We start from the raw sequence: 26334 nt of genomic DNA on the forward strand, positions 1-26334 counted from the left end.
ATTAATTTGTTGTATCAATTCCGCTAGCCCTTATACCCAGGCCATTGCATTTTCAATTAAAACTATTAGATCGGATATTTCATGTGGCAATATTATATTGAACGTTAATGTTTGTTACTCACTTTTTCAAAAGTATGCATACGCTTCTATCTGTTTCTAAAATTGTAACACGGATGCACATTGGAGTAAATTTCCCTAAGTATTTCCAGTTTAGCACATTTGAAATGATTGGGAAGGTGAAGTCTAACGTTCGAAGGATGCTCTTGGCTCACATTTTTGATTGGTTTTGATGTCGTAAGGTTATAATTAGAGCACTCGTAGCGGGAAGAACCTGACTGCACATCATACGATAACGTCATGCACACCATCACACATGGGGGCGTTTTCAAGGGGTTAGGTACGTAAGCATGGGGTTAAACATGATGTTGTGCAGGAGAGTGTTTGTTTGTGTGAAACCTCGGATGGGCTAAAGTGAAAGTGCACTAATTTTGACGTCATTGTACTAATCTCGTAAAAATAACGTTAAAAGTGGCGGAAGGTTAATCAGACATTATGTGGTGGTGTTGATAGCCGGAAGACAAGGGTACATGCACCAATTAGCCGGTGCCCCGATGGTTGAGCGTTATGTGCCTTGTTCAAGGCTTGATGCAAAACTACTATCTAGCTGGGGGTCTCACCAGAAGCATCAAATTTATTCCTACGGGGTAAAGGTAAGGCTGTCTATATCATACCCTCCTTAGACCCTACCATAGTATTGTTATTGATGGGATTTACTGAGTACGATGATGATGATGATGATGATGATGATGATAAGCTCTTAAGCCAATAGCTTTCATCATCCAACCGCATCCTCTTCAAGATTTGTAGCTGTCTTCTTTGGCCAGCGGCCACTGCAGTTGAATTCAGCTATTGTACCTTGGGCGTCGTTGGAATTCCGGTGACTAGAGTTTGGTGGTGGCTGGGGAAAACAACCTGAAACGTAGGATAGGAGGCGACTGAATGATGAAGGCTAGGGTAGGGCTGGTTTAAGAATTTATCAACAGGTATATTTTTTTCATCAACTTTTGGTTACCACTGTCACTCTCATCCAAATAGTTAAAAAGACATATAATTGTCCTTGACTTAACATTAAAAATTAGATGAGGTTAGTGATTCAGACGAAATTGACAATCATGTAACCTCAAAGTTTCAGATGAAAAAAAAAGTTTTTAGATGAAAGTGGCGTAAGTAACCAAACCTCAAATTTGAAAATGACACTTTTTCTAACTAACGCAATGGTTTCACAAAAAAAGTGAAAAACATCTCGTCACGTCACAATCATGTATGTGAAAATGCCCCACAAAAAGTTTGTAATAGTTTCACATGATAATTAAATAAAAAATATATAAAATGTGTTTTGTAATAATCTAATCGATTTAGAAATTAAATAAACAAAACAAACACTCTCCTGCCCCAACACGATGTCTAACCCCACGATTACGCACCTAACGCCTCAAAAAGACAAAAACACCCCTTATATGATAGTGTGCATACCACTTTCGTCTAATGTGGAGTGGAGCATCTTCCCACTACGGATGCCCTAACTAACACTTTTCAAAATCAAAACACAAACACAAATACTTGTTCTTGTCATAAGTCTGAGTTTTATCCATACATCTAAGAAATTATTCAATCGAACATTCTTCCCTTTGGATGCAGGAATAGCAACATGGACTAAATGCTCTGTCCAAGCCAATGAATTTACGCTGAGAGTCCTGATAAATGATAAACAATGATTGAGACGAGATTCCGCATATTAATACCACGAAACGCTAATATATTCTTGATTTGAAAGTGTTTCAGGACCCCTCAGGTTATCCAAACGTTTCAATTCGAATCCCAACATTAACAGGTTTAACTTTAGTCAAATAAACACATTTTAAGATAATTCATTTAAAGATAAAACATAACAAAAGCCGCTTGTTGTGGCTAGGATCCGTTAGAACAAGGCCGATTACGGCAATGGCCTTCGGCATCTTCTCATATTACAATATGATATATTGTTGGCTTTTGATCTCTTCTATCTTAAAACTATCGAAACATTTATTTGTTTTAATAATAAACTGACACTATAAATTGAACTCAGGATCATGTCAAAAGTAAATTAACTATCACTTAATAAACCACTAGCTAGAAAGTAGAAACCATGGCTTCTATGTTTGTGAAATTGGTTGCAACACTTTCACTTTGCCTCATGCTTGTCATATTGGCAGAAAGTAGGTCCACCCACATTGGTAAGCCATCTAAATTCCTGGTTAATCGGTATCGTAAACTATTGAAACCGACTGAACAGCTCAATTCAAAGCAAACTGGTTGGTTTCAAGTATTTACTGTTTGGTCTTGAAACCAACCATTTACACCAAACCAACCATATTAAACTATACGTATACTTTTAGTTTCAAGTTTTAATTATATAGTACAAACCAAACGGTTTTTGTTTGCGAACCAAGCCAACCCAACAATAGTTACTAGTTTGGCTCGAAATCATATCAAACCCGGACTACAAAACCCTTCGTTTAAAGCCTCTTGGTGATTCGGTTTACACAACTCTGAATCATTAAGACATTGTCTTCATTTATATGAACAGGTTTTCAGAAGCCAGATTCGGTCGTTACATGTAACCAAGTTATTGGTGCACAAACAGGAGATGATTGCACCACCACTAGTTAGTCATTTAAGTTGGGTTAGGAGTCGTTTTTGGCAATCAACCCTAACATCAATTGTGCTTCGATCTTCGTGGGTCAATGGAATTGTGTTGATGGAACTGTGACCAACTGATGACCAGAGAAGAGTCTTTTTTTACAAGTAATGAAGATCTGAATCAATAATGAGCTAGATGAACTCCAACCAGCTCTATTTTATGTTGTAATTTCATGTTTACAAATTGTACTCACTTGTTTACAAATTAACTCTAAAAAAAAGTCCCTCTAAAGTTTATTAAACTCTTGAAAAATCCGTAGACCTTTCTTCAACCATCGATGTAAATTGCTTTATTTTATTTTTGTTTTTCTAATTTTACTTATCATTTGTTATTTTAATTAATAACTGTAAATGGACTTGAATTGTGTAAGATTGTTTTACAGTTTTACTATATATTAAAACTATATATTGTATTATATTTCACGATACAATTAGATTAGTAAAACTTGTTTAAAAAGATATTTTGGCTAAGAACTCAAATATGGTATAAAGAATTCATCTGGTTCTTTATATTCTCAGAAAATGCATTGCTCAAAAAGGTATTATAATAAAATTGTAATAACAGAAGTCAAGATGATATTATTAATTTGTTGGCTTGGGTTTATGTAACAGATTATTGGTTATTCGGTTATTATATGAGAGTTTACGGTAGTCGGTACATAACGAAAAGCCCTTGTCAACCAAAATGTCATGTATTTGGCAAAAAAAAACGGTGATTAATATAGTTTAGCAAGAGTAAACCATTTATATTACGACCCCCGAATGAAATGTTCTGGTTCCGCCACTGGCCATGATCTCTGATCTCTTGGTGAAGAAAGGTGATGATTGTTAATTATAAGAGTACCTTACTTGTAGTTCGTATATATAGGGAATGATTTGGATAAAGTATTCATATCATTCCGTAGATGAGCCAATTTCACTTTGTAACTACAAAGAATTTACAGCCGGCCATTGTTTTTACTTTTGAATAGAAGTATATAGTGCTTACATCATATTTAAGATACTTACTAGAGAAAACCAAGTAGTTATTTACCTTTATGGTTAAGTTAAATCCATGTTTATTGTCAGAGACCCCAACCCCTATACCCTGGGAGGAAAGCCGTGAACATTGATTGGTGGTATCGGTGTTTATTAAATTATTTTGCAGCGGAATATTTCATCAGAACCGTAGTTAGGAAAAATGATTAGAGTTATAAAAACATCATGTTTATTTTTATTATAAACTGGGAATTTAACCCACTTTGATACAAACATAAACTTTATAGGGATAAACCCTAATTTACAAAACACGTTTATTTATTCTGGTGACAAACCACTTATTTAATCTGGAAGCCCGCAGGCATCATTCCTTTGTCTCTAACAAGTCACCTGAAACATGTTTAAAATATTTGATCAGCAAGAAATACTGGTGAGTACATTCATTTATAATGACACATTTTACATTTACAGCATTAAGATGTTTTTACATCTGCCTGCTTACAAATTACCGAAAGGTACTTGTCACTCGACCGTATCTATGACTGTGGTCATATTACTTACTGGCTAACACTTGTCCAATAAGTAACGTGTAATAGCCAGTAGGCAAGCCTTGTATACAAAACCCCCACAATACCAGTAGTAACCATCCTGTAAGTCTACAGAGACTTAATCACTGTAATGTATTTTAAATACTTTATAAATACATTTGAAAATATTTAGACAATCTATCATGGGTTTTATAGGTTTTGAAATCACCATGACAGTGTCGGAAAAATAGTTGTCTCACGCAAATGCGAGTTGTTTAAAAACTCGAATGTCTCACCTTACAAGTTTACAATTAATGAACACCTCTTGGTATTAAGCACCTAGGATAAACACAATGTAGTATATCTAGATTAGTATAAAACCAATAATTATAACGATAATCACGAGAGTAGAAACTTTACACGATGGCACAATGTCTTACCTTAATAGGCAGAGCTCTTGGATTCGTGTATATTAGTTTCTTTCGATCGGATAGGATATCGTTTCGAAACTCGGGTATTATACTCTTAATATATTTATATGTGTGTGAAAAACTCAGAGAGAAAGAAGTTTTGTGCAAGATTGAATGTCCCGTTCACCATCTATTTATAGATGATTTTGAAGACTGTCGCGATACGCGATGGCCATAGGCAAAGGCGTCGCGTATCGCGAAGAATCTTATAGCCTTGCCTAATCAGCCCTAGACCTGCTACGTGGCACGCCACGTGGCAAGCTACGTGTCCCGTCTGTGTAACCTCCACGTCGCGATACGCGATGTGCTATTTTAAGAGGTCATCGCGTATCGCTATGCCACAAAGTTTTTGGATAACTTACACGTCATCGTGCTATGCGATGAGGCTATTCTAAACCCGTCGCGTATCGCGATGGAAGGATTTTCAAAAATCTTAATTTTCCACAAAAATACTAAGGAGGCCCTTAAGCGGCTCGCGGCGATGCGAGCGTGCGTCATCAAAGCACCACATTGCGTCCATCGCACTTCGCCCGTGCCCGTGCGGGTGCTACGCACCCTCCGCTAGGACCACTGAGTGTGATATGTCTTATAAGAACATTAACATATGAATTTTCTTTCTTATAAAGAGCTCACTAGTTTTGTAATTTAGCGATATGGGACAAGGACTTACAATCCTATTTATACCATGGTGGAATTCTCTCCTTTTCTTTCCTCCACCAATGTGGGATGGAATTTTCCTTCTTTTGTTCCTTTATTTTTATTTTTTGGTTTGTTATATTTATGTAAATCTTTATTTGCGTATTTTCTTTTACGCATCACATGTAATCCTTAACGTGTGATAAAAATGTAAAAGAAATTTTACCTTAAATAAATGTTATTAGAATCATATAGGCGTAACACATCTAACTATACTAATAAAAGAAAATAATAAGGATGATGTGGCAATCTTATATTCATTCTAGGCCTAATCTCTCTTCTCATTCATCCTACCTATCCATGGGCTATGGAGCAAAACCATATTGACAAATGGGTTATAATTTCCTTTTTAATTCTCTAATTTATCATCTCATTCATTTTAACTATCCATTGGTCGTGGGCCAAAACAATTTTGACAAATGGGTTATAATTTCATTTCTAATTCTCTAATTTATGGGACAAAACAGTTTTGAGAAATGGGTTATCATTTCTCTTTTAATTCTCTAATCTATCATCTCATTTATCATAGTTATCCACGAGTAATTGGTCAAAACAATTTTAACAAATGTTGTACATTAAAAAATCAAATTTGTAAATTTGAAATTTTAGACTTCTTATTGTTTATACCATATATTTTATCTTCTTTTTACCTATAAATCCTGTTCATTTCTTTTAGATAATAGATCTTTTTATTTTTATTATTTGACAAATCTCGTGTAATACACGGGTTCAAAAGCTAGTTTACACATATATAAAAATAATTTTTAAAGGCCAACTCTAAATAGATACTCCAATATATACACACACACCCCAATAATGTATATCGTTCTATTGAAACTCTTAACTACTTAGGCTAAGGGGTATACACCGTCAACACCATTTCCCTTATTCGCTACGTCTGCGTCATGTCAACTTTCCCCTATAATTCAACATCACCATTCAACCAAGAAAACATACAATTCTTCATCTTTATCCACCATTACATTATTTAATAATAAAAAGAATTATAAAAAGAAAAAAACATACCCTCAGGTCACGCATGACCATTGGGGTGGGGTGGGCGAAATGTGGAGGGGCTACATGCAGTTGTCGCGGGTGGTGTTGTTGTTTTATTATTATTATATGTTTGTGTGTGTGTGTGTGTGATATATATATTGGGCTACCACACCACTAAAACAAAAATCACTCATTTGCTTACTGGAAGTCACATGGTACAAATCGTCTTATTTTGTAGCTCATCCGCTACACATAGCCTTAGAGAGAAATTTTATATTTTGTTGCCACTAGGTTACAACCCTTTGCTATTTATAAAAAGAGTTACATTCAAAATCATTAATTTGTTATATCAATTCTGTTGCGGCCTTATACCTTGCCTTTGCGTTTTGCCTCTCCAGCCACAACACAGGGCCGGATTTGAGCATTTGCAAGCTAGGCAGCCGCACAGGGCCGAAAACCAATAGGGGACCAAATTTTTTTCACATTTAATACTAGTCTAGCAGCCCAAATTCCTAAATGGCCCAAATCTATTCAAATTGTTAATAATAATAATAATAATAACAATAATAATAATAATACGCCGGCAGTAGCGCTTCATATTACAAACGACAGGGAGCAACAGCGAGGGACGAGGGGTTTCTGAAATCACAAATTCTAAGTGTTCCAACGATTCACGAACCAACAAGACGCCGAGTTGGCATTAAACAAGGTATTAATCGTTGATTATTTGACAATATTTTTAATTTGGCCCTTAAACAAGGTGTTGGTTATGAACAAGGTTTTTTTTCTTAGTTGAAATTGAAGCAACTTTATGATTAGTTTAATTAAATTTGACATTTGATAATTAAGGTATTACAGAAATAATCATTGTAGAAATATATTGTGTGTATTATAAATTTATAAGTATGTATATAAGTATATAATGCTACATGGAATTGAAAAAAAAAGTTTTATTTGAGGAGGATCAAATTGAGTGGTGCATTAAGGAGAAACAATTTAGAAACGGATGTTATCATGCTAAATTGTTAATTCTTTCTTTACTAATATAGTTTTGTGGTATATCAACAATTTTGTATATCATGTAAAATTGTCAATTTAGAAACGGGTGTTACCTAGTGTTGGTATATTAACAATTTTGTGTATTTTTCAGAAGTTATGCCCCCTAAACATTTATCCGGTTATCAAAAAGGAAAAAAGTGAAAAACAGATGAAGCAATAACAAAGTCTCAAGTCGGGGATATGTTCAAGTATTTACCAAAACAACCTCAAGGTTCTAACGTTGATGAATCTAATGTCGATGCCAATGTTGATGAAACTAATCTTAACGCTAATGTTGATGAAGCTAATGTTGAAAAAGATGTTGTTGGTGCTAATGTTGAAAAAAATGGTGTTGGTACTAATGTTGAAGAAGATGGTGTTGGTGCTAATGTTGAAAGGGATAAGGAGGACCAAATTAATAATTTTGATCCTAGAAATTGGGATGGACTTAATCATAGCATGATCAATGTTATGGTAGAGAAAGGTTCAAAACGATATTTGACCATTGATAAGGGTCCTAAGGATAAATTTGGAAGACAATTTCATGCCACTTTATATACTAGAACTTTATCAAATAAGGAAAATTGCGATAGAGAATGGTTAGTGTATTCAATAGAGCTTGACAAAGTCTTTTGTTTTTGTTGTAAGTTATTAAGAAAACGGCTTCCGGAAGGTCGATTGGACATTGAAGGTTCTAGGGATTGTGTAAGGCCCCGTTCCCGGTGCCTCACTTTAGCGTCGGATTTAATCATAAACACAGTTCTTACAAATCAGAGTTAATTAAAACTTTTCACGGAAACGTTAACTTCAATTATTCATTACAAAACATTCAATCTCCTCTTTAAAACCATAACATAAAACATCACATTTAAAACATCATTTCTTTCATCTTCAGATGCCAGCCGTTCAATCCATGCCATGTGCCATCCTCATGCTAGCTCCTCAGTCTACTCACCTGCGTGCATACTAAAAGTCAGCTACGCTGAGTGAGTTCTAGTTAATCAAGCAACTTACCATACAACCATTACATGCAATCACATACGTGTCCGAAGACACATAGTCCACTGTCTGACCTGTTCACCTTACCGCTTAACCACTTAACTGTCCCCTACGTCTTAGCCACTTGTTTTGCGGAAGCACATAGAGGCTTGCCCTCCCACGCACTCACGTTATGCCACTTAATAACGATGGCATGTATAGGCTTACCCTACCACGCACTCACGTCATGCCACTTTAAAAACGAAGGCACGTATAGGCTTACTCTACCACGTATTATCGTCATGCCACTAACACCCTTACTAGACCCTTGCCACTTCTATCACACTCTACCTCTGCTTGTCTAGAACACACTTTCTATCATTACATCATTTACAAAATAACCAAGTTACATAATAACATTTACACACACTAATAACCACTTAGAGATCATTCCCATTGGCGGTACGTGCAATATCCGAAGATCGATCACGCGCCGACAAACATTCATTCATAACATAATACTTACTATCACATCAATCATTATAGCATACACTTACCACTTAAGGTAAGTGTATTCACACTTCACATCGAGTATGCACACAGCCCCGAAAACATAACAAAGAAATGGGTCTAGAAACTCACCTGAACTCGGTTACGTCCACCGCTAATGGTTATCCCTTTCTTGAGCTGTGCGCGACTATCTGTATAACAATTAAACGTATCAATTAACTATCCCTACCTATATCGTCTTTCTAGTTTATTTAGAACCCTCAACGAACAGGGGTCCGGGGGCAGTACCCTTAGCAGGGTCCAAGGGGCAGAGCCCCGGTCGAGCTGTCCTGATTCGTTAACGGATCACAGTCTAATTCGTTATCAGATCACAGTCTAATTCGTTATCTGCTTTGCTGTCCTAATTCGTTAGCTTAATTCGTTATCTTTCAGATTCGCTAGCTGATTCGTTATTCTGGTTCGTCATCTTAACATAGCGAATGGTGTGAGTAACGAATCACTTGATTCGTTATCTTAACCATAACGAATGGTGAGTAACGAATTAACTGCTTCATTATCTTGCCCATAACGAGTGGGCATATGTATCAGTCTTATCCAAATCTTTGACTCAAGGGGTCAAAGTCAAAATCGTGAAGAACACACGCAGTCAACGTTTATTAGATCTGCAATTAAACCTTCATTCCTTAACGAAACATCATAAATTTGGTATCATTGGATTCGTCTAGCTAACGCCTACAAACCCTAACCATTCAATCGTTCAAAAACCGGGTTTACATGGTGCGATTTATGTATATATATTACGGGTCTTCATACTAACAATTAGCCTATCAAACTGGAATGGATTTCAGTGAGGTTTGCTTTGTTAGGTTCGTTTTTATCATTCACATACAGATCTAAGATCTCCCAAGAAAATCCGAACCTAAATGAATGATTTCTAAATATAAACGTACCTTAAACGAGTCGGTTCACAAACACGAGATGATCTGGATGTTGTTTTGGTTCGTCACACGTTCTAGCACCAACAAGCTCGGGTTTTCACCTTTGGATCTCGGCTCGGGTCTAGGCTGGTGTACGTGTGTATTTTTCAAGGTGTAGGCTATGGTGTAGAGATAAAATGGAAAGGATTAGGGTTTAAGGGGTATTTATACTCCCTTAAGCCCATGAACCTAAGGCCCATCTTTCCTTTTTGGTCCATCTTTAATTCTATTAACTAAGCCTGCTACCCTTTAATCATTATTATTATATTATTATTATTCCACTAACTCAAATAATTCACCTGACGCAATTATGGTATTAAATATTATTTCATAATTTTGGGATGTTACAGATTGGCACTAGCCTTAAGAACATGAAGTTAGCTTAGAATATTTGAAGAATATGACTAGTTGGTTTGAAATGCGTTAAAGGTTGAAAGTCAATGAAACAATTGATAAAGGGGCATACGAGCACCTTAAGAAAGAACGCGATTATTGGAAACAAGTCCTTTAAGAATTATTGCATTCGTGAAATTTCATGGTAAAAAAACTTTGGCATTATGTGGGACAAATGAGAAGTTATATGAAGAAGATAATGGAATTTTTTTGGGATTGGTTGAGATGGTGGAATAGTTTAATCCGATTATGAAAAGAACACGTGCAACGTATCACAAGTAATGAAATTCACATGCATTATCTTGGGCACAGTATCAAAAATGAGTTAATCTTGTTAATTTCTCAACAAATTAAATCCAAAATCATGAAGAAGATAAAACCAGCAAAGTATTACTCCATCATACTTGGTTGCAACCCAAATACAAATCTCCAAGAACAGATGTTTGTACTAGTGAGGTATGCTGATTTCAACTCTAATTTTGTTACAGTTGAGGAATCTGTTTTAGGTTTTTTGATTGTTGATGATACCACCAGTAAAGAAATATTTGACATTCCACCTAAGGAAATAAAGTCTCTTGGTCTTGATATTGATGATATGCGCGGTCAAGGTTATGACAATGGATCAAACATGAGAGGAAAACATCAAGGAGTTCAAAGGTGATTTCAAGATACAAATCCCATAACTTTTTACACTCCATGCGGTTTCCATAGTCTTAATCTTGCACTATCTGACATGGCTACTACTTGCACTAAAGTTAGAGGTTTTTTTTGGACTTATACAACGAATTTATGATATCTTTGCCAGTTCTACTAAGAGGTGGAAACTATTGAAAGACAATATTAAGGGATTGACTCCTAAATCGATGTCCGACATTCGTTGGGAAAGCCATGTTGATAGTGTTAAGGCTATTAGATTCCAACTTTCAGATATAAGAGACACTTTGCTTGAACTTACAGAAAAATATGGTGAAATTAAAACTCATAGTGAAGCCGACACACTAGCAACAATAGAAATTGGTCATTTTGGATTTTTGGTATCAATTGTTATTTGGTATCAAATACTAAACACAATAAATGTGGTGAGCAACAAGTTGCAATCTAAAGAAATGGTTCTCAATGTTGCTATAAAGAAGTGGAAATTTTGATTAACTTCTTTAAGGAATATGGAGAAGTGGGGTTATCTGAAGCAAATGAAGTAGCTAAGAAAATTGTTATTGAAATGGGTGTTGATTCAGTATTCCCTCAAAGGCAGCCTATTATTAGGAAAAATCGATTTGACAAGACTTCAAGAGAACAATAAGTTTTATTTTTAGATGAGGAGGATTTAACAGTCAATTACTTCTTATATGTTGTTGATCAAGCGATTGCTTCTCTAGAATCAAGATCTGAACAATACAACGAGTACGAAAAACTTTTTTGGTTTTTTGTTTCCTAAAAAGTTGAAGGAACTAGATGACAAAGATCTTATGTCATGTTGTATTCTTCTTCTAGATGCATTGAAGTATGGAGAAGCATCCGATATTGATGCTAAGGAACTTTATATGGAGTTGAAGTTGATGGACACATAATGATATTATAACCCCTATTGATGCATTAAAAATTTCTTAAGAAGATCGATCATTATCTGAATGCATTAATTGCATATAGAGTCTTGTTGACGATTACAGTGATGGTCGCATCAGTGGAAAGAAGTTTTTCAAAATTAAAGTTGTTAAAGTCCTATTTACGATCTACAATGTCCCAAGAAAGACTCAATGGATTGGCATTGTTAGATATTGAGAACAAGATGCTAGAGAGTATGGATCATAGCGAGTTGTTCAAGACCTTTGCTCACAAAAATGCTAGGCAAGCTTCAAGATCCGTGTAATCAAGTAACTTTTAAAAGATATCATTTTTCTATATTCGTATTGTTTTGTTCATCGTTATTGCATTTAACGACTTATCGCTTTATTTTGATATATACATATATATACATATATATATAGCAATGTTATAATAAGAAGTAGATTTTTTTAAGAAGTGTAAAAAGTGTGTTTTCACCATTAGATCTAATAAAACACACCACACAATAAACACACCGCAACTAAAATAAAACACACCGCACAATAAACACACTTTCTATATCCACCATCAGATCAAAATATCCAACGCACCAGATTACTTCTTACACTTCTTAGACACACTCCATTTCTTATTTTAACCCCACCCAATATATATGTGTGTGTGTGTGTGTGTGTGTGTGTGAGAGAGAGAGAGAGTGTGTGTGTGTGTGTGTGTTAACTTTTTTGGGGCCCATTTTTATAACATGTGAAAGGTCCACGAAAACCATCGAGCTCTCGGGGACGGCCCTGCCTCAACAACAAAACTTACAAAGAGGTATTGAAAAAAGATATGGTAATTTTCAATTAAAACTATTAGATCAGATGTTTCATGTGGCAATATCATATTGAACGTTTGATCCTCACTTTTTCAAAATTATACATACGCTTCCTTCTATTTCTAAAATCGTAACACGGATGCACATTGGAGTAAATTTCCCTAGGGCGCGTTCGTTTCACGGAATGAAATGGAATTGGAATTGCAATTTGCATAGGATTGGAATTTGAAGGAATTGAATTTGGAATCTGAACATTCCGATAGGAATTGGAATTGAGGGGAATTAAAATTCAAATACATTCTTAATGTGTTCGTTTGACAAATGAATAGGAATCAAAGAGGGTTTTCTTTAACAATGATAACGGCGAAAACATTTTAGTTTTTTTATAGTTTTTTATTTTTTATATATATTTTGCGTTATTATTTTTTTGAATTTTTTATGGGTTTTCTATTAAAATCAAAAACCACTCAAAAAAAATATTCAAAAATAATTAAAAAAAATTCTTAACTCAAAATATAAAATAAAAACAAAAAAACTAAAATATTTTATTCGTTATCCTCATTAAAAACAAAAAACAAAAAAAAGTCGAGATAAGATTCCAATGAATTTCCTTGAATTCCTCCTCATTTGGGAAGGATTTGAAATCCCTCTATTTAAAGGAATTTGAAGGAATTGAATTCCAATTCTAACTCTTTGAACCGAACACACCAAAATGGAATTAAGATTCCAATTCCAACGAAACGAACACGACATGTCATGGGATTTTAATTCTAATTCCTTTGAATTCCCACAAATTCCGTGATTACTATTCATTTGTTAAACGAACACATTAAGAATGTATTTGGATTAATTCCCCTCAATTCCAATTAAGGCGCGTTCGTTTCACGGAATGGAATGGAATTGGAATTGGAATTGGAATTTGCACAGGATTGGAATTTGAAGGAATTGGATTTGGAATCTGAACATTCCAATAGGAATTTGAATTGAGGGAATTGAAATCCAAATACATTCTTAATGTGTTCGTTTAAAAAATGAATAGGAATCAAAGAGGTGTTTTTTTAACAATGATAACGGCGAAAACATTTTAATTTTTTTAGATTTTTTGTTTTTTATTTATATTTTGCGTTATGAATTTTTATTATTTTTTTTTATTTTTTTATGGGTTTTCTATTAAAATCAATGTAACATCATGAAAATATCGGATCAAAATGTCAAGTTTCCAAAGACAGTAGACCAAATCTGCCAAAATTCCAAACTCCAATGTTGAAAATGAAAATCCTGGTTCTTTGGCCCATCGCGATACGCGACGGCCTTAGAATCAAGGTCATCGCGTATCGCGATGACCTATCTGACAGAATATGACACGTGTGCCACGTGGCAAACAGTGGCACTGTGTGTCGCCACATGGCAGAACGATCGCCACGCGGCACAACGCTTTCCACGTGTCGCCACGTGGCAGGTCTACGTGGTGACTCAACTAACCTACGTCGCGATACGCGACGGGCAAGCCAAGGAGGCCATCGCGTATCGCGATGAGCCCCTGAATTTTTCCTATAAATAGCAAGTCCGGGTTTGATCCGTTCCACACACACAAACCTGATCTCTCTCTCACTAAAACATCTCTGTAAGTCCTATATATCATACCTCGAAGTTCGTGTCAATCCCTGAACATTACCTCGATAAAGGTGCCCTCGACTCCTCAATATTCGTGCCATACTCCAACAAAGTTCCCACGACAAAAGTGGTGCCAACTCTACGTCCCGACGATTGCCTCGTAAAGCGTGCCGATGGGTGGAGGAATATTGGTATGCCTCGTTTTGCGTGCCAAAGTGAAGTGTTGATCAAGAAAGAATTGAAAACAGTAAAAGGCGTCGAAGTGCTGCTCAACTTTCTAGGGTTATTATAAGCCGACAAAGGTAGGCATAATGCCCGAATAAAATAATAATAAAATATCATAAAAGGCTTAATACCCTAAGTCGATGTTATACTCGATACCTCGATAAGATAAAATAAAAGAAAATATAACAAAGAAAAGTAAAGAAAGAAATTAAGAATATTTATATTTATGTGTGATATATATATGTGTAATTCTTTGTTATAGAAATATTACTTAAGTAATAAATAACTATTCTTAAATAATAAAGAAAAAAAAGAATATGTTTCTTAGAGGAGAAGAAACGTAGGATTTTATGTAAATAAAGTAAAAGGTTTATAATATCACTTTTTAACTAAAGGTTTCAAAGTAAAAGAGATTTTGAACTAAAGGTTCATCGAGGTAAAGATTATAAAATAAGACTAAAGGTCTTAAGCCGGATTGTATATCCGACTAACAAATGGTTATACTCGTACTATAGGTGCGAGATAGCAATGGGAAAGACCCTCGGACGGTGATTGAAGCCGATCCAAATCGAAAAGGTGAATACGCCCCAACTTTACAAACTTGATTTCAAACGAGTCAAATGTGTTATATGAAAAGGTTTACATGAGACTACGTGTCTCTAAAACATTTATAAACAAGAGTAAAAACACTAGCCTTCAGACTATAGTATACGTTTGTCTGGATCCTTACATATGTGGTAAAATGCGGTGGGCACATCGCACCACACTTGGTTATAGTACGCTCGCCTGCGGGGAGTAATGACCATGTGTATATCTATGGTACCTAAGTAATGTCGAACGCTGCGGTGTTTGCTGAGGTGCTAAGAGTAGAGACTTGAGTTTATAAATTGTATTATTTTAACTTGATTATTCCTAAGCCACGATGGGCCGGGCCTAAGTTATGTCTCGAGGGGTAATCAAGTAAAGAAAAATATTTTAGCGTCAGCATATTCACCAGCATTCGTTGCTGACGTATTTTCTAACATTTTGCAGGTAATCAAGATTAAGGCTTGTGAAGGCGAAGTGCTCAAGAATCCGATGGCTTGGATATTTTGTTAAACTTAAATATTAATGAATGGTGGATTTGTAAAACTATAAACAAGTAAACTTAAATGAAACTTTCTTCTCATCTTTTGTAATGTAAATACTTACAACTTTAATCCACATGTTTTATAAGACTTCCGCTATTTAACCGTAACTCTGATTTATTACAAATGTGGTACCAACTGTTGGTCGCACTCCCAGGTCTAAGATGGGGGTGTGACAATCAAAAACCCCTCAAAAAAATATTCAAAAATAATAATAAAAAATTCATAACTCAAAATATAAATTAAAAACAAAAAATCTAAAATGTTTTATTCGTTGTCTTCGTTAAAAAAAAAAGAACTCGAGATAAGATTCCAATGAATATCCTTGAATTCCTCCACATGTTGGAAGGATTTGAAATCCCTCTATTTAAAGGAATTTGAAGGAATTGAATTCCAATTCCAATTCAAATTCCAATTCTTCGACACACCAAAATGGAATTAAGATTCTAATTCCAATGAAATGAACACGCCATGTCATGGGATTTTAATTCCAATTCCTTTGAATTCCCACGAATTCTGTGAAACGAACACACCCTAAGTATTTCCAGTTTAGTCCATTTGAAATATAACATCCTAATTTTGATAAGAATAATAACATAAGTTTCATTGTTTAACAGTGTGTCGTTTATCGGTTTAGATAGATAAATTATGAGTTGGGCTTGTGTTGGTTAAATGGATATGAGTTATGGACATGGGTTAAAAGGAAAGAAGAAAAGACCATGGGCTTAAGCCCATGACCCAAAATATATAAACCATAATCACCATTTAATTCATCATTTACACATATTCCATACACCACCCAAAACACACACTTAAGCTCTCTCTCTAGTTTCCCTCTTTTATCTAGCCGAACCAAGAAGGATAACCGATCCCGATCCAAGGTAATCAAATTATGATAGTGTATGAACTCAAACCCGTTAGACTTAGTTGCGAAACGACGAACCGACACCTTTAAACCGTTAAAGTCATGAGATCTGGGTGGAATCGTGCATGAAACGAACCAAAGATGAGCTTAGGGGTCACCCTAGCTCAGATCTGGATCGAACGGGACGAAAAATGGTGAAAAAAGAGTAAGATCTCGTTTTTCCGGCGAAACCGCGGTTCTCCGGCGACGAAGGCACCGGAAAGGCGGCGCCGAAAAAGGTGTACGAGGTAAGGATGTCAGGGAATGTTCCCTGACATTTTGACCTAACCGTAGTTCGTTAGCGGGCGTAAAGAATTAGCAAGCAATTCGTGTGTTGATTCGTTAAGGGAAGAATAACGAACTAAGTCTCGTTCGCTAAGCAGTTCGTTATAATGTCAGTTCGTTATAAAGATCAGTTTGTTATAAAGAGTCCAATTCGTTATAAGACCAGTTCGTCAAAAAAGGCTAGTTATAGGGTCAGTTCGTTAAAGAGACCAATTCGTTATGAAGGTCCATAAGTGGTCATTCGTTATGATATAACGAACCAGTACTCCATTCGTTAGAGATTTCTAATTCGTTAAGAAATAGCAAAGGGGCTAATTCGTTAAGAACTGGATAACGAACTGGACAACGAATTAAGTTTGAAAGAATGACAGAAAGGCCCCTAGACTTGTAATAGAATGATTAAATTACAAAGAAGCCCTCAAACTTTATAAATTAAAATCCTATGAAAAATGTGTTAAGACAGTTAATGAAAATAAAATTTTTCCAAGCTGACCTGGCAACTCGACCCCAGCCAGGGGCTCTGCCCCTTGGACCCCGCTAGGGCTGCCGCCCCTAGAACCCCGTTGTCAGGGGCGCTGCCCCCGGACCCCCGTTCGTTGAGTGTAATAATTAAACTAGAAAGACGATACGAGTAGTAATAGTTAATTGATACATGTAATTATTATACAGTTAGTCGTACACAGCTCAAGAAGGGGATAACCATTAACGGTGAACGAAACAGGATTCAAGTGAGTTTCAAGCCCCATTCCTTGTTATGTTTTCGGGGTTGTGTGCATACTCGATGTGATTTTTTAATACACTTATCCTAAGTGATAAGTGTATGCCTTATGTGAATTATGTGAAAGGTATGATTGACTGCTTGTCGGTACGTGAACGATATTCGGATATTGCACGTATAGTCAAGTTATGATTATGGATATAATGCTATGTATAATGTATGAATGATATGCATGTATGTTATGAATAAATGTAATAGGTAGCCAGGTACAGAAGAAAGGGACTGAGCCCTAATAATACTCAAGGTAGAAAAGGGACTGAGCCCTAATAATACTCAAGACAGAAAAGGGACCGAGCCCTTTATAATCTCGATGCAGAAAAGGGACTGAGCCCTAATAATACTCAAGGCAGAAAAAGGGACCGGACCCTAATAATATCCGAGGCAGAATAGAATAATGTAAAGTATAATTTAGAATAAAGTATGAAGGTAAGAATATATATATCACGTACAAAGTATGAGGATATAAAGTATGTACGAAAGTATGTAGTAAATGAATGTATTGTACGTTGTATGATTAACTAGAACTCACTCAGCGTAGCTGAGTTTTAGTATGCACGCAGGTGAGTAGAATGAAGCAGCTCGCTTGAGGGAAACACGTGGCAAACGAATAAGAGACTGGCATCCGAAGACTCAAGTCGTTTTATAATTTATGTTTTGATTTAAAAGACAAAGATGTTTGTTTAAGACAAGTTATGTAATGTTTATGAACGTTTTAATATTCCGCGAATGTTTTTATTAACTCTGATGATTAGAACTATGTTGATGAGTAAATCCAACGTCCAAATGTGAGGTACCGGTAACGGGGCCTTACATGAAATGATTGGGAAGGTGAAGTCTAACGTTCTAATGATGCTCTTCGCTCATTTCTGAATTGGTTTTGATTTCGTAAGGTGATATTTAGGGCACCCGCAGCGGAAAGACACTTGACTTCATAACATATGATAACGCCATGCACACCATCATACATGGGGGCGTTTTCAATGGGTTAGGCACGTGAGCATGGGGTTAAACATGTTGTTGGGTAGGAGAGTGTTTGTTTGTTTCGCTTATTTAATTTTTAAATCAATTAGATTATTACAAAATACATTTTTTTATAATTTTTTTCTTAACAAAATTATCATAATTATCATGTGAAAACTATAACAATTTTTTGTGTGAGACGTTTTTCACCTATGTGACATTGTTGTGACGAGTCCTTTTCACTTTTTTGTGAAACCATTATAGATCCCTTAGCTAAAAATGTGTCATTTTCAACTCCACGTTTGCCTTTGTCATTTTCATTCAAAAACTTTTTTTTTCAATCAGGAACCTTGAAGTTTCATGATTCTTGCCAATTTCGTCCAAACCGCTAACCTTGGTGAGACTTTCGTCTTTTTAGCTATTTGGATGAAAGTGACAATTGTGACCAAAACTTAACGATCTAAAAAAGCCTTTTGATAAGCTCTTAAGCCAATAGCCTTCATCATCCAACCGCATCCTCTTCTACCTTTGTAGTTGTCTTCATCAACCAGCAGCCACCGCCGTGGAATTCAATTATTGTTCCTTGGGTGTCGCTGGAATTCAGGTGACTGGAGTTTGGTGGTGGGCGGGGAAAACAACCTAAAACTTAGGAAAGGAGGCGACTGAATGACGAAGGCTAGGGTGGGGTTGGTTTAAGAATTTATCATAAGGTATATTTTTTCATCAACGCTTGGTCACAATTGTCACTCATCCATATAGGTACAAAGACATAATTGCGGGTGACTTAACATTAAAAAATCTGATGAGGTTAGCGATTTAGACGAAATTGACAACCATGTAACCTCAAAGTTTCATATGAAAAAAAATGGATGAAAGTGGCATAAGTAACCAAACCTCAAAGTTGAAAATGACACTTTTTCTAGCTAACGGATCTGTCATGGTTTCACAAAAAAAGTGAAAAGTGTCTCGTCACGTCACTGTCATGTATGTGAAAAGTCCCACAAAATGTTTGTAATAGTTTCACATAATAATTTAATAAAGAAAAAAAATATAAAAATATAGGTTTTGTAATAATCTGATCGATTTAGAAATTAAATAAATATAACAAACACTCTCCCATCCCCAGTACCAACACCATGTTTAACCCCACACTCACGCACCTAACGCCTCAAAAAGACAAAAACCTCCTATGTGATGGCGTGCATGGCATTTTCGTCTGACGTGGAGTGGGCGTCTTCCGACTACGGATGCCCTAACTATCACTTTTCAAAATCAAAACACAAACACAAATACTAGTTCTTGTCATAAGTCTGAGTTTTATCCATGAATCTAAGAAATTATTCAAACATTCTCCGCTATGGATACAGGAATAGCAACATGGACTAAATGCTTTGTCCAAGCCAAAGAATTTACGGCCGAGAGTCCTGATAAATGATGATTGAGACGAGATTCTGGATATTAAAACCACAAAACGCACGGTTTCCATTCACCGATATATTATGATTTGAAAGTGTTTCAGGACCCCTCAGATTATCCAAATGTTACAAAGTACGAATGCCCAACATTAACCAGTTTAACTTTAGTCAAATAAACGTGTTTAAGACTCAATTCATTTAAAGATAAAACATAGCAAAAGCCGCTTGTTGTGGCTAGGATCCGTTAGAACAAGGCCAATTACGGCAATGGCCGTCTGCATCTTCTCATATTACAATATGATTGTTGGCTTTTGATCTCTTCTATCTTAAAACTATTGGAAGATTTATTTGTTTTAATAATAAACTGACACTATAAATTGAACTCAGGATCATGTCACAAGTAAATTAACTCACTTAATAAACCACTAGCTAGAAAGTAGAAACCATGGCTTCTATTGTAAAATTGGTTGCAAAACTTTCACTTTGCCTCATGCTTGTCATATTGGCAGAAAGTAGATCCACCCACATTGGTAAGTCATCTGAATTCCCGATTAATCGGTATCGTAAACTATTGAAACCGACTGAACAGCTTAATTCAAAGCAAACTGGTGGGTTTCAAGTATATACTGTTCAGTCTTGAAACCGACCAATTTAATCCGAACCAACCATATTAAACTACACGTATACTTTTAGTTTCAAGTTTTAAATATATAGTTACGTATATGTCTAATCTCGACGAAACCATCTAATCAGCTTAAAACAGAAAAATATAAAATAAAAATAAACGGTACGAACCAAACGGTTTGGTTTGCGAACCAAGTCAACCCAACAAAACGGTTTGGTTTGCGAACCAAGTCAACCCAACAATAGTTACTAGTTTGGCTCGAAATCATATCAAACCCAGACTACAAAAACCCTTCGTTTAAAGCCTTTTGGTGATTCGGTTTACACAACTCCAAAACATTAACAATTGTCTTCTTTTATATGAACAGGTTTTCAGAAACCAGATTTGGTCGTTACATGTAACCAAGTTATTGGTGCGCAAACAGGAGATGATTGCACCACCATTAGTACGTCATTTAAGTTGGGTCTGGAGTCTTTTTTGGCAATCAACCCTAACATCAATTGTGCTTCGATCTTCGTGGGTCAATGGATTTGTGTTGATGGAACCGTGACCAACTGATGACCAGAGAATTAAACAAGTGTTTTTTTTAAGTAATGAAGAAGTATCTGAATCAATAATGAGCTAGATGAACTCCAATCAGCTCGGGTTTATGTTGTAATTTCATATTTACAATTACAAGTTGTACTCGCTAGTTTATGTTTTTTGGTATTAAAAGTAATCTTTGAAAAAATTCCGCTCGTTCTACCTGTTCCTATTTTGACATATTCCTGAACTTGAAATATAACACGAATCGACTCAACTCACGAAAGCTTTTTACATTGTAAACATGTTTTAACAATTTGTCTTGTTTCAGACTTTTTGTTCACAAAGTGATTCTCTTACACATGAAATGATACAAAACGAATATAAAAAAAGATTAGTTGTACAGTTGACCAACCTTTTCGTGTTATTACACCGAGTCTACACCTTCAACTTGTTGTCGGGCCAGGTATCTCTCTCTTCTTTCCTTCTACAAGAAACACGAAAAATGCAAAGGGGAACATTAGCAAGCAATTTAGAGGTGTAAATTGTTGACTTCTTGTTGAACCAAAACAAAACCCACGTATATTAAAACTAAAAATTTATACTTGTAACACAAATAATGGATAATTTATAAACCACAAAATTCATAATTTATATATACTAAAATTGAAGTTATTAAAGTTTATATACTAAAATTCGGGGATTTGATTTTAGACGAGCCAAACGAGACTTTTGGGGATTTGATTTTAGACGAGCCAAACGAGACTTTTAATTACAAAATGCCATGCAGCTTTTAAGTGAGTGTGTGTGCGCGCGCGTGCATATAAATTTGGGCTTTAACTGAAACGAGCCAACAAGAGAGCCACGAGCCAAGCTAAGCTCGGCTAGTTAACAGACCAATCCAGCTCGTTCACAAACCGAGCCGGGTCGACATGTTTACAAACGAGCTGATTTCGAGCAAGCTTTTTTCGAGCGGATGGCAAGCTTTTCGAACAGAACTAATTGTTGTTAACCAAAACACGACCCATATATTTATTCTTCTCAAGAACATCTATCCTAACCTAGACAAACTTAATAATCGTGTATGAACACAAACCGTTTAACCCATATATCTGAGCAAATCAAACGGGCTGACTGGTTGTAAACTTGTAATGATCAAGCTGTAAACATGTTAAATGGGTTGTATTAAATGGGTTAAGCCGATTGGTGGCCGAGTTGTTTAATCAAAAGGGTTAAACATGTCACCGAACACAACCCATTTATTTAACCCGCTAGATTTGACAATCCAAAAGTTCATATTAATGAAAGCTCACCCATTCATCTATAACAAGGCCTTCACCAACAACTTTGGTCCCAATTTCCTCTGGAGGCTTCTTGCGGGATTCAAGAGCAGCCTCCGCCTCCGCCAACCGCAGCTTCAGTTTTTCCAGGGCCTAAAAAATATTTATTTATTTTCAATTTATGTAACGATAAATGTATTTTACTTATACAAAGGGATGCATAATAATTAAACTTACAGGACTGGGATGTTTAACATCTAGAAAAACAACTTGCAATATCTGTTCCACCGCCACTTGGTCTTTCTGCTCGTCAAACTGAGTCCACGCGAAATATGCAATTGAAAAGAACACAAAAATACGATAAAATATTCGGATAATATTATAAATTGAGAAAGAATTATAACTCACCAGCTCAGGTACATAATCCATCATCCCTTTGACTTTCAGGCTCATGATTTTGAATTTCACTTTCCGTTTAAGCTCCACTGGTCTTTCATTGTTTTCTGGAGGCTCCACAAACTTAAAAACTATCAAAACAAAAGATGAAACTCATAAGCATTTTTTTATATTTATAACCTTAAAAAAGCATGTAAACGAATGTTGTTACCAGTTGCAATAATGGTCTCGCCGGGAGCAAGAATAGCACCAGGTGGACGCATGAAGCAGCTTTTTGGCGCGGTTGTTTGAAACTTCAGCAAAAAAGAAAAATATTTATTAAATGGAGGAATTAATTCTACGGATGGATTTAAGTTCTAAAAAAATAGTACAAAGTAAAACTTGGACATTACACTTGTACAACCACATACAAGAATATAGAAAACTATTACAGCAGGTTTTAATAAGTTTATGGTCATACCTTGAAAGCTACATGAGACTTGCTGGTGTTCTTGATCTTAATAGCACTTTGGACTTGCTTACCAGGTTCATCTAGAAAATTTAAAGATAAAAAATGTACTATATAGTATATGCACATAAAAGCTAGAAAGAGCAATATGCTCCAAAAATAAAAGAAACATATTTACAATTTATAGGCTAGTGGTAACGCTTGTTCCTAATGTTAAAACAAATCAAAGTGACAAAAATATTTTGAGTTTTAAATTCTAACATTGTCCATAATGTTTAGTTAACTATAAAGATGTTAACCTTAAAACTATTACTTGTTTGAAGTTTATTACTGATATGAAATGAAAGCCAAATTTAAATAGAACTCACTGTCACAAGGACCATATGCATCTATAGATTAAGATATATTTAACTCTTTCCTTGTTTATAAGTCAACTACTAGAAGCTTGGAAAAATAAAAGTTGCATAGAGCATTCTAACAAATATTGCTAATTTTCACATGGGCCCTAATAGAAGATTTTTTCCAAGTTAAACTAATTATCAACAGGAATGTAACTGCTATTTGGTCACAGGTAAGATCAGTTAAAGGAGTTGTATAATATGCTGTTACATGCTTTCAAAGCATGATAACCCTCATTCAATTAGGACAAAGCTTTAATAAATCAAGGGATTGCGCTTCCATGTTAGGCACATGGATGAAGTACTTTTTCCATCCCAGGACATACAAAAACACATTCTATGGGCTCATGACACGTATAAACACAAAATAGCATTATCATTCAATCTGATATGTTAAACTAATTCTTTTTCAAATAAAATCAATCTTGTTGACCAAAGTGGCAATGTCAATACCATGAATATTTTGCAATCACTATAATAGAGAAAAATAGGTAATTTAAACTGGAAAGATTCTCAGTGAAGGAAAATTTCGGCAATTTTCATGTGAAGGAAGGTTTAACAAAATGGTACAACACATACAGTTGACCAAACACCAATATCAATACCACGAACATTTCGTAATCATTATAATAGAGACAAATTGGTAATTTAACTGGAAAGATTCCCAGTGAAGGAAAAGTTGTGCAATTTTCATGTGAATAAGGGTTTAACAAAATGGTACAATACATATTGGCCCTGGTTTCACTCTTGTCCTATTTGTCTCTACACTTCTTTCCCTATTTCTCTGGGTTGACTTTAGTTTTATAGATTCTGATGTTCTTTAATGTAATTTTCTTTCAATAAAGTCACAACTTCTTGAATGTCTAGACAACTAAAATCTATAAGTCATATTCCATATTAACTGGTTAAAGTTGATGCTTGGCTGAGTTTAAATACCCTGTTAATAAACATGGTAAAAGACCAAGTTCTTATAGCTATGAGTGTTTCTATGAAAAAAATCTTTGAACCTGTCTTCAAACGCCAATAAACTTGGTGCAGATGTAACTTTAAACATCAATTTGATTATTTCTAACATCTCCCTTAATTAAATTACATGCTCATCCACCACTACTAATCAACACAGTGGCTAATTATGTCTTCTAACTTCAAATAGGGGTATGCATGAAACCCAAAATACTGACCTGAAACCCAAAAAAAAAACGAGAGAACCAAAACAAAAACGATGGGTTTTTTTTATGTAAAACTCATGGTTCGGTTTTGGTTTTGCATGTAACAAAAACCGAACCGAGTGTACAGAGTTTCATTTTCTTATTTCGCTTTAAGTAATTTATAACAATTTAATAAATATGTAACCACCCTTCAAAAAATCAATTAGTTATTAATTAAAAATAATAATAATTTTTGCCCAAATTTCTTTTTTCGGCCCAAACTTTTCAAGCTGAAATGACCGAACCCAAACCGAAAAAAACTGTGACATCAACAAACTTCCTAATCTAACATTCTTTCGTCCGAACCACTTGACAATACAAGTACTCCAATTTCCAAATCTACCAAAATAAAAAACCATAACCTAATTACACCCACCAGAATAAGCAAAACACCTCACCTACTTCCACACAAGTATCAACACATTTATAACCAACCAAACCTACCTGTTCCTAATCACATTCATACATACTTTCTACAAAAACAAACAACTTAGTATCACCAAATTAGCTACAAATACTCTCAAACCAATCATAAACTCAAAACCTAATGCGGCTCGATTTCATTCCTTGCAAATCACAACATCTAACCATAACCGTCAAATAAACTAATAATCATGCACCTCGATTCACTTCCTTTTATTATTTACTTTTTGAAAGAAAAAAATACGTTTAAACCCAATTACTCTATTCATTTAATCACATTTTTATTTTAAAAAATAATAATAACAAACAAATTAAAATAAAACTGCACAACCCAATAAATCCTTTTAAAAAGAATTTAAGGAACTAGAGAAAGTTTGAAATAAATTAACAAGTTCAAGTAGATCTCAACAGGTGAATATTAATTCTTACAAGGGAAATAGAGTTTATTCCGTGGATCAAGTCTTAGACGACGTCGTGTAGGAAGCAAAGATCTGGCGACTGATGATACGGAGGTGGTGGAGCTATGGTTGTTGTTATTATTAGTAGTTGTACGAGTGTTGTATCCTTCAATTTGATACGAAGAAGAAGAAGATGAAGAAGTGGTATTCGTATTGGAGCTCCGGAACGGTAGCTTGAATAACCCCCAAACCTTGCTGCTGCCGCCACCACCGCCGCTGGTGTCCGATGAGTGTCTGTCGTCAACCATGGCCATATCTCCGGTCAATTAGATTATTAGATAGATAATAATATTAATACACAAGCGTGTTCTTTTCTGGTCTTGGAATTAAGAGCTTTCTCTCTCTTGTTATTGAAATGGAGTGTTTTCTTTTACTTTCACATGGATTTTGATTTTTGTACCCCTATACTTTTAAGTTGTTGGTAAAGTTGGAACCTTTAATTTTTTAGTTTGGTTACAATTTGACTTTTGGTTAACAGATTAGGTGAGGAATGAAAGTTAAAAGACTAACGACCATGTGTAGTGGAGGTCGGAGGGATTTTTGACACGTAGCATCACGTCGGATGATTTTTATTTTAAGGGTGTAGTGA

General features: G+C 35.3%; 1 protein-coding gene and 2 long non-coding RNA genes across 3 annotated transcripts; 2 read left to right on the plus strand and 1 right to left on the minus strand.

Annotated features, from left to right (window-relative positions):
- The first annotated feature begins 2044 nt into the window (after positions 1-2044).
- LOC143583626 (uncharacterized) lies at positions 2045-2809 on the plus strand. The gene is made up of 2 exons (XR_013144215.1): positions 2045-2273; positions 2627-2809. It is a non-coding gene; the product is annotated as an uncharacterized LOC143583626 (long non-coding RNA).
- Positions 2810-20200: 17391 nt separating this feature from the next.
- LOC143583627 (uncharacterized) lies at positions 20201-21106 on the plus strand. The gene is made up of 2 exons (XR_013144217.1): positions 20201-20517; positions 20980-21106. It is a non-coding gene; the product is annotated as an uncharacterized LOC143583627 (long non-coding RNA).
- Positions 21107-21382: 276 nt separating this feature from the next.
- LOC143583625 (vesicle-associated protein 4-2-like) lies at positions 21383-26020 on the minus strand. Its single transcript, XM_077065879.1, has 7 exons — positions 25717-26020; positions 23271-23341; positions 23022-23103; positions 22823-22941; positions 22652-22729; positions 22448-22567; positions 21383-21621 (listed from the first exon to the last, which is right to left on the minus strand). Exons 1-7 carry the CDS (start codon positions 25997-25999, stop codon positions 21562-21564), a joined length of 813 nt encoding a protein of 270 aa, XP_076921994.1. The 5' UTR covers positions 26000-26020; the 3' UTR covers positions 21383-21561.
- Between the last annotated feature and the right edge of the window lie 314 nt (positions 26021-26334).

This window comes from Bidens hawaiensis, unplaced genomic scaffold (assembly GCF_021521415.1).
Source record: "Bidens hawaiensis isolate Kalapana, Puna unplaced genomic scaffold, B.hawaiensis_p1.1 tig00032474_1, whole genome shotgun sequence".
NCBI lineage: Eukaryota > Viridiplantae > Streptophyta > Magnoliopsida > Asterales > Asteraceae > Bidens > Bidens hawaiensis.

What these genes read in the sequence shown, in the direction of transcription:
- LOC143583625 (XM_077065879.1), bottom strand. Translation starts at nt 25,999, where the DNA reads ATGGCCATGGTTGACGACAGACACTCATCGGACACCAGCGGCGGTGGT. An exon ending in GAATAAACTCTATTTCCCTT is followed by an intron (nt 23,342 to 25,716) that starts GTAAGAATTAAT and finishes TAAATTTTCTAG; the next exon opens with ATGAACCTGGTAAGCAAGTC. An exon ending in TGGATTATGTACCTGAGCTG is followed by an intron (nt 22,730 to 22,822) that starts GTGAGTTATAAT and finishes GCGTGGACTCAG; the next exon opens with TTTGACGAGCAGAAAGACCA.